The 10075-nt window shown below is 37.5% G+C and overlaps 1 protein-coding gene across 2 annotated transcripts in view; it reads left to right on the top strand.

Annotated features, from left to right (window-relative positions):
• Positions 1-232: 232 nt before the first annotated feature.
• The window catches only part of LOC147916514 (uncharacterized), a 31056-nt gene continuing 21213 nt past the window's right edge, over positions 233-10075 (top strand). For both annotated transcript variants that reach the window (XM_087434615.1, XM_087434616.1), the window contains exon 1: positions 233-388. In XM_087434615.1, the coding sequence (XP_087290741.1) occupies positions 331-388 (58 nt within the window). In that variant the 5' untranslated portion in view covers positions 233-330. The remainder of the gene's footprint in view (positions 389-10075) is intronic.

Below are 10075 nucleotides of genomic sequence, written 5' to 3'. Positions count from 1 at the left end.
GACCCAGTCTCTTCACAGCAGGAGCCCCACACACTCCACCACCTCCCCACCCTCTCCACACACTCCTTGTACACACCCTGCCCCTCTAAAGTCGGCTCGGTTGCCAGGCTGCAGAGAATCCAGTCACCAATCTATGCAGGCACACAAGTTGCCTGAGAGCTTGTTGTTGGGTGGGGCCAGTCTCTAGGGTGGGCTGCCTGCCCTGGCTGAGCTGGATTAAATCGGTGCTCTAGCGGGTGGGGCAGACCCTGGGCTAGCAGGCCTCAGGGAGAACTCCAATGGCGTCTGTGTCAGCACACCCACACCAGGCCACAACAATGGCCGCAGCCAATGTCCCAGTCTCTGGAGAGGTCTCACCCCTCACCGAGATGCACTCAGGGCCTATCAGGTGAGTCTTTTTTCACCAAAGCACTATGCACCTTTCTTTCTGGTGATTTTGTGTTGCTTTCTGAAACGGGTGAGTTTGTGTGTTGGCCCTTTAAGGGCACGTTTTAGTTTCTTTGTGAACCGGGTTTTCTGGGGGTGCTCCCCAATGTTTTAGTAGCAGCAAAGTCAGATATTATGCCGCTGGTGTGGATTGTGCTGTGTCCACAAAATGCCCACAGCGGGGGCGCTCCCCGGCTCAGGGCCCCGCGTCTCCAGGGAGGCTGCGTACCTGTGAGCTGCTCCCGGCGGCCGTGAAGCTGGCGGCTTGTGAAGGCGGCGTTTTTCCTCTCCAGAAGGGAGTCTCTGCCTCTTCTACCCCAGTTAGAATTGTCCGTTGTTGCAGGAGTTCCTCTTATCCAGTTTTCAGTTCTGTCTCAGGGGTAATTTTTCCACGAGTAGTTGTAAATTGGCTGTGTCCACGGGAGGAGGTGAGTTCAGAGCCTGCTTACGCCGCCATCTTGACTTCCGCCCCCTAGATTATTTTTTAAAATAACATTTATTACTATTCTGATTGTACAAGTAAATTGGGTTCTTGGTGAAAAAATTTTGTAAACAGAGAAATAACAAAGAAAACTAGAGTCAGATATAATCTTGCCAATTAGGTAGCTACTCTTAATAATTTTGAGAATATACTTTACATACAAAATATATCTTTATATCCTTATGTTTTTATTTAAATCGCATTCTCACTAATGTGTAATCAGTTAATCAACCTGTGTAATGGACTGATAGAGTTGTTCCTGGTGTGATTAGGGGAAGGATTAGAAAACAAGCAAACACAGAGACAAGCTGGAGTATTGTATGTGGAGTGGAGGTGGATGTCTTTGAAAATGTAACTATCTGGAAAAAGCAGTGGTTGTCACTGCAACCATATTCCCAGCTTTAAACTCTTGCCCTTATTTACCCCTGTCCACCTTCAATCATGTTGGCACGAACAGAATTTCTAGGTAGGCACGGCTGCGGATAAGGTGGGGGGGTAGGAGGCTGTGCTGGGCCCACCATAACAGCATAATCTGATAACAATTTAACTATTTAGCCAGATTGCACAGGCCAATAATTTTCATAGGATTTATGAAAAATACTTTTTTTTCTTGTTTTTCTAATTTAGCAATCTCATTCCTCAGAGAATGTCTAAGCCAACTGCAGAAATATAATGGTAGTGCTGTGGTTAGTTATATTATCTATCAATTATCTAATGTGGTAGGGAGGAGACAAAGTACATTTTCTAGCAACTAGTTATTGTCTCTGGGAGCTTGAGCCAACAATTTAAGGGAACAGAACGCAAATGCAGACAATATCTTATTCAGTTTTTTGGCTAGGCAAGTAAACCTGATAACTGAAATAAGGCATAAATCACAGCCCAGACATTAGAAAGCATAGAATATAAGAGCTGGAATCCAGCAATCACGTAGTAGCAATGCTCATTTTTACTTTTTGTGTATGTACTTTTCAAATTATTGAGATGGTTTTATAGAAACAGATTTTGCCTTTAAGAAATTCATAGTCAAATGTATAAATTTAACATCATAGAGATATGAATAACGTACTCTGAAAGAAGAAAAGAGAGTAGTTAATTGTCCATGAAGGTGGCCAGATCAGAATAGCTTCATAAAACTGTTACTGGCAGAACTGTGACGAGAGCACAGGTTTTCTGGTTCCCAGCACAGACAACTGTAAACACTGCTTCCAGAGTATTGCTTTTAAAACTCAGATATAATCCTGGTGCGTGTGTGACTGGACATCAGTCATATGCACTCATATGCAATCTGGTTATGACTCTTCTTGGAAGAAGACGTGAAGAATGGGCTCAGGGTCCCACTGATTCTCTGTGTGACCTTGGCCAAGTTAGTCGTCTTTTCTGCACGTCTTTTTCCTCATCCTTCAAATGAAGAAACAGAATCCGTGGCTTCCGAAAATCTCCTAATTGCTCTCTCACTGCATTTTTCTATAATTTGCTCTTTAGTTATCCAACCTGAAATCTAAAACATATTGAGAGAGAAATTCTCCATGATATTTCTGTACATCTTGTATTTGCTTTTGTCCCAGGCCATCTTTTTAAAGATGTTTGTATGACAAACAGCCTTGGAAGATATAGTGTCACCTACTGGGGAAGAGAGCAGATTTATTTCCTAACCAGCATAATGAAGATGATGTCTCCCTCTGGGGCAAAATTGGGCAGTTATCTAGCAGCCCCCATTAGAAGACTGGAGAGTATAAGCTCAGGGTCCCTCAGCTTCGGCCAAACTCACTGCATGTGCAGGATTCATCTCAGCCTGTATCCCCATCGTCTCATGGGACTTGAGGACAAGAGGATCCATGTGATGCTACTTGCTGTGCAATGATGAAAAAGTCCTTTCATTTGACCAAGGAGTCCTGTGTCTGCTGCCAGCATCTATGAAATTATGATAGACTAATGTGTTAGTTTAAAGTAAGGCAAAAATCTCAAACCCTTCACAATTCTTGACAAAATATTGCACATTACAGAAACTTCTGGAGAGGAAAGACAACCTTTGTTAAGGGCTATCCATGTGTTGATACTGCTCCTTGTTTAGGAAACCTTCAGGGCAGTAAGTAATTTACATTATCTGGGCTCTAGGAATAATTGTGTTAGTTGCCAAAATGCATAAACCCTAAAATCTCAGTGGTTTATACAATGGAAATTTATTTCTTGCACATTTAATTTCAAAATGAATGCCCCTGATCTGTGAGATTCTAAGTAATCATTCCAGGATCCAGGGTGCTTTCCTCTGGTGTCCTCATCGTGTTCTAGGGCACTATAGTGATGATATGAGAGTCAAGGGTCATGTGTCAGAGGTTACGATGGGCCAGCCCTAAAAGTGGTGCATATCATGTCCGCTTATCTTCCGTTGGTCAACACTCAGTCTTATGATCATACTGGACTACAAAGGAGCTGGGAAATGTAGTGTGGGTGTATATTGGAGAGAAGAAAAAAATGGCACTGGTGACCAGCTAATCAATCTCTGCCAGAACCAGGTGAAACTTACTGCTCCATTTTTTAAGTTCAGGACAAATGACATGTAGTATTTCCTTAGTTCATAAGGAAAAATTTGTAAGGCAAACTATTTCTTCAACCACCTACCTCCATTTATAAAAATGATTATTATAATTTGAATATACAACAATAGAATAATGTTTTTATATTAGCATAGCAAAAATGGATTTTTCCTTAATGCAATATTTCAAATATTCCTGACCCACGTGGAAAACATAATTTGGATCAAACCTAGATAAGCTACAGCATGTGAGCCAGAGCCTTGCTCCCACCTAGGCCCATGGTAGTGGGAGAGCCCATCACTGAAGAGTTTCCTGAGTGGAGTACAAGATGCGTTTAGTCCTAGAAACCTCTAGCTTCTCCAGGGCTTAACGAAGGACCCAGTGTGCCTTTGGCTCTATGGAGGTTCTACTCCAGTGAACAATGGGGCACTGTCAGAGAAGGGGACTGTTGTTTCATTACACAGTAAAGGTAGCTTTGTGTTCTGGGAAATAAATTATTATGAATTATCTCAGTGGTGGAGATTAAAAACACTGCTTGAAAGATTTTCTGTGATGATCCTAGGTATCCCTCAAACCTGAGTTCATCTTTGTCCAGCTGCTAATAGTAGATACTACTTATATTTGCAAAGAAACTTTAGAATCAATCTGAATTCCTTCCCCTGCCTTTTACCTGCAGATCAACCCCTCCTTCTCTACCTCCAATGTCATGGTGCAAGCTCTCATTATATCTCACCACAGAAGTGGCATCCTGGCCCCAACATTTCTCATTCTAATACCCAGCATCCATGCCTCATAATGATAACAAATTAACATTGTTCTAAATGCAAATATTACATCATTCTCTTACTTCAAATTGATTAATGCAGTCAAAGGTGAAGTTTAAATTTCTTCATTAAACAGAAGACACTCTTTAGAATATGCCCCAGGTTATCATTCTACCTCATCTCTTGCTGCTCCCTTGCGAGCACTTTTTACTCCAGCCATATTACACTACTCCCAGTTTTCAGAACATCGTGCTGCTTCAAACTGCTGTGCTTTTCCACAGGCTGCTCTATCTCCCTGGAGAAACCAGCCCTCTGTTTTCCATCAGATCATTCTTCATCATCTTTTCAATCTTAGCTTAAACATCTTTTCTTACAGTAAAAACTCCATGATCCCAAGCCCATTAAAAAATTTCTTTACTAAGTTCTTATGAACCACTGTGCAAAATAAACACAATATATTTAGCAGTCCTCGTGATATTGTGATTTATAAGAAGAAATATATATTTGGTCTTTGTTCCTGTTTCTGGTGCAGAGCTCCTAAGACCCTTGGAATTTCCTAATTGATGAGAGCAATCAGGTGTCTTTTGTTAATGAGGTAATTTTTGGAAAACACCTAAGGATGGCAGCTGGTTGATAGGGGAACAAACCATGAATAGAGGGTTGGAACTTGCAGTCCCACCACTCTGACCTCTGGGGAAAGGAGAAGGGCAGATGTTAAATCAATTGCCAATGGCCAATGCTTTAATCCATTACATCATGCCTATGTAATGAAGCCTCCATAAAAATCCAAAAGGTCAGGATTCAGAGAGCTCCATAGGTTGGTGAACATATGGAGATTTGGGGAGAGTGGTGTGGTTGGAGAAAGCAAGGCAGCTCCATGATCTTTCCTCATTCCTTGCCCTATGTATCTCTTCCATCTGGCTGTTCCTGAGTTATATCCTTTTATAATAAACCAATAATCTAGTAAGCAAAATGTTTCTCTGAGTTCTGTAAGCCACTCTAGCATATGAATCCAACCCAAAGACGGGGTTGTTGGAACCTCCAGTCTACAGCCAGTGGGTGAGAAGCAGAGGTGACAACTTGGACTTACAACTGACATACGAAGCGTGTATGTGGGAGGGGGCAGTCTTGTAGTTCTGAGCTCTTAATCTTTGGGATCTGACACTATCTCCAGGTAGATAATGTCAGAATTGAGTTGAACTCTAGGATACTCAGCTGGTGCTGTACAAGCACTTGATGTGGGGAACCCCCCCCACACACATACCCATTGGAAATTGGTGACCAGAATTTCACTACTATTATTGTTGATTTCTGTTTTTTCTATTCCACTAGGCTCTACTCTCCTTGCAAAGGCACCATATCTTATTTTATTTAAAATGAAGATGTACGTAGTTCCAAAATTAGGAATAATCTCTCTTCCAAAAATGTGTTAATCTGTCATTGTTTGACACTCAAAACCTATTCCCCATAGAATCAATTTTGCACACTTAAGAGATGTTCTTCACAAAAGGTACTTTCCTGGAAAAATTAAAGTCTTTAAGGAAGATTTTTTTGTGTGAAGCGCATTTTAAAATAAAACCTATAGTTTTCTGGAGCTGAGCAGTAGTTCCTCTGAATGTGACATTGAGCGTAGATTAAGCCATAATGGGACCCATGATTTTTTTATAGTCACACTTGAGAGACTTCCAAATTAGAGTTGTACAAAAGGAACAAATTTTGGCTGCACCTCAGATTAAAATAATCAGTTTAGTACTGAATTAGGGTATGTAATCATCATGACTTCCTGACTGTTAGATTCATGGTATTAGGCACATACAGTCTTCAGACATGAGTCTTTGTGGCTCTTAGTATTTACCCAAAGATTCAAGAAATATCCTGGTATCAATGCTAAATTGAGAACTGCAATTTTGGAGGAGATTGTGCACTTTGAGACTGAAAAAACTGATTTATATAACATTAAATATTCAACATAAATTTGCAAATTAGAAAGCTATTTTTACCAAAGTTATTGTCTAGAGTCTTATTGGATGGGGAAAAGAGATAAATCTCAGATCTGCTCATGTTTGTTCACGGCTTCTGTCTAGACCAGACAGCTGGCCCCAGATATTTTAGTAATTTTGCCGATGCTGCAGGATATGCAATCAAGCAGGGTTTAGAACTACTGTAGTGCAAGTGACTAAGAGAAGTCAGAGCTATTCCAGGAGGGTCCCGTGACAAGAAGCAGAGAAAGAGACGTGGAACTGTTGTTAGAACATACCACACTGCAAAGGTCCAAAAAATAGCAGTTTTGGTGGAGGACAAGGGCTAAAATCTAGGTGAAACTAGCACTATAATGATTTATGGACACTAAGGTATGGAGACCATCAGATATTTACCTTCCAGATAGATGGATGAAGAAGCCCCTGGGAGCTCTGATTCTTATGTCCAGTTCATAACCATGCATTACTGAGAAGAAATAAATTACTTTTTTAGGACCAGATAGGTCCTATATAGTTATATAGTGATTCCAGTTACTCTAAGCTACTCTAGGGATGTAGAACACAACTTGAAGGTTGGAAATTTTTGTAGAAAGTTCATTCAGCACTAATTTGTTGTTACATAGGAAGCCAACAATGAATAATGTATTCAAAATAGCAGAGAGAAAACACAAATTAACTATAAATTACAAGAATTATACTGATGGTTGATTTCTCAAAAGCAGAATTGGAAGTCAGAATATCGTGGAATAATTTCTTTAAAATTCCTAGAAAAAGTCTCTGCTAACTTCAAGTTTTACACCCGGTGAAACTAACTTTGAGTATGAGAGTGAAATAAAGGTGGTTTAAGACAAAAAAATCCCACAAAACTGACAGAATTTATCACAAATAGACCCTCACTGCAGGAAATCTCAAAAGATATATGTTAGGAAAATGGAAAATAACCTTAAGAGGAATGTGATATGAGAGAAGGAATGATGAGTTAAAAAAAAAAAAGTAAACATCAGGATAAATCTAAAGAAATGCTGATTGAAAATGATGATAATAGTAATATAATTTAATAATGCCAAAACATGCCAGTAAAAATTTTAGTCTGAAGCAATAATCAGAATTAAAATACTGTAAGTTTCCTTTAAGTTTAGAGGAACAGTAACCATATGATTCAGCGTTAGACTTGGTTGTGATAGGTAGGCATGTAAAATATCTATAAAAAGTAAAAATAAAAGCGTAACTTCCCAAACAATAGGGGAAAAGTAGTACAGGGGAAAAATCAACCAAATCAAAATAATTAAAGGAGGTAGAAAATAAATAGGGAAGAAAAAGAGACAAAGAGCATAAAATAAAAAATAAAGTAGTGCACATTTGTGAGTTATCTCAATCAATGGACCAACTCTTTAGTTAGCAGAGTTTCAGCTATGCATAACGAACTTGTGCTATTAACAACAAACACACTTAACATAACACTAAAAATTGAGAGAAAAGGAATGAAAAATAGAAATATAAGTCATTACTAATAAAACGAAATTTTGTTTCACTACATTCAGAACAGACAAATAGACTTTATGGAAAAAAAGTACTTGTAGTGTTTTTTGAAGTTGTTATGTAATGATAAAACATGTAATTCACCAAGATGATTCCTTTGGATGTCAACAAATATTTATGGAGCCAGATACAGTTCCAGATATCAGACATGAAATAATGAAAAGGCAGATGCAAAAACATGCCCTCATGGACAACTTTCTAGTGTAGAGCTTATACTCTATTGGGAAAAAATAACAGTTCTAAACCTGTATGCGTTTAATAAATAGCTTAAAATTATTGACAGAATCAAAGCAAAAATTGGTAAATCCATGTTCATAGTACAAGATGTTAATACACTGCTTTCTTTAATTAGTATAACCAACCATACAAAAATAACGGTAAGGATTTAAGGATATAGAATATTTGAGTGACACAAACTACAGAGTTAATATAACGACTTACGTAGAACATACACCCAGCAATCTATCTCAAGCCCACGTGGAACTTTTGTTAAATAGCCATGCAATTGGCCGTAGAGAAAAAGTGTCAGCGCATTTCAAAGTATTGGCTTTATACAGACCACATTATCTGACTAAAATGTAATAAAAAGAGGTGTTAACAATAAAAAAACCACAAACACTACAAAAACGTACGTACGTAACAGCTGGTGTGTTAATGTAGTCAACATAGCAGAAATTAGAAAACACTGGAAACAGAATGATACTGACTATTATATACCAAAATATGTGACATGCAGCTGAAAAGTGTTTACAGGACTTAATTGTTTACATTAGAAAAGAAGAAGGCTACATTATTGTGTTGAGCATCTCAGTTAAGACATGAAAAAGAAACAAAAACAAAATGAACAATGAAGATAAAAAACTGTAGAAATTATGTAAACTTCCAAAACAATAGAGGGAGAAAGCATAAATTCTAGTAAGATAAATTTTTTAGAAAGGAAAAAAAGAAACTGAGAAAATATTGACACTGAAATATGGGATGTGACTACAAATGTTATAGGTTTTAAAAATAAGAGAACATTGTGAGCAATTTTATGCCAATACAGTTTAAAATTTAAATGAAGTAGACAAATTTATGGAAAAATAAAATATAATAAAACTGGTTCAAGAAGAAACTGGAACAACAAATGGCACTGTACTCATTAAATTAGTTTAAAATCTTTCCTCAAAGAAAAAAAACTTGGCCCAGACAATTTTAAAGACAAAATAGAACAAACATTCAGGGAAAAGGTAATTCCAATCTTTAACAAATTCTTCTAGAGAAAAAAGCAAGACAGTACATAGAACATACATACTATAATCTTATAACTATAACTTTAATACTGTAACTGTCTTAGTCCATTTGGATTACTATAACAAAATACCATAGACTAGGTGAACAGAAATGCATTTCTCACAGCTCTATAGTCTAGGAAGTCCAAGATCAAGGTGCCAGCAGATTCAGTGTCTGGTGAGGGCACATTTCCTCATTGGCTATTGTCTTTCCACTGTGACCTCACATGGCAGAAGTGTTGAGGGATCTCTCTGGGGCCCATTTGATAAGGGCATGAATCCCATTCATGATCTAATCACTTCCAAAAGGTCCCACATCCAAATACCATCACATTGGGAATTAGGTTTCACCATATGAATTTTGGGGGTACACAAATATTCAGTCCATTGCAGTAACCAAGCAAACACTATCCATGAGAGTAAACGTGTGGATCAATTTTGGCTGTGAATGTAGATGTTAAAATATTGCATAAAATATTAGCATATTAATTGTAGTAGTATACGTTTTTAAAAAGATAATATGATGAAATTGAGTTTAAGTAATACATTGATATTTATCATTATAAAAACCAGCATTATACTTCACCATATTAACAAATTCAAGGGAAAAAAATGAGCGTTTAAAAAGATGCAGGTAAAGTACGTTTTAACAAAAAAATTAAAATCCATTCTCAATAAAAACTCTTAGCATTCCTAAATCATATAAGAGACTTTTCAATAAATCAACGGATGAACTAATGAAAAGCATAGCGTTCAGGTTCTGATATTAGTACTATGACTTAAATTTTTATTTCTAATTGTTAAAAGATACAAGATTAATTTTAAGTATAGTGTTAAGAGTTTAACTTATATGAAAATGACTTCAGTAAATTCAAATGCTATGAATAGACATATAAAAGGCTGTTGCTAATCATAAATCTATATCCATTCAGGAATTGTTTAGAAAGTGGTAGAATCTATAATATATCTTGATAGATTATATTTAAAAGCTAACTGAGACTCTCAGATATTTCTTCTAGCACTTAATAATGCTATTAAGTGCTAATGTAGGACATTATACTTTCAAACTATTTTTACTTGT

The sequence above is a fragment of the Ceratotherium simum genome, chromosome 8 (genome assembly GCF_057802395.1).
Source record: "Ceratotherium simum simum isolate JZ-2026a chromosome 8, ASM5780239v1, whole genome shotgun sequence".
In the NCBI taxonomy this organism is placed as follows: Eukaryota; Metazoa; Chordata; class Mammalia; order Perissodactyla; family Rhinocerotidae; genus Ceratotherium; species Ceratotherium simum.
Note: the sequence above shows the minus strand (reverse complement) of the source record. Positions and strands in the feature narration are given on the sequence as shown.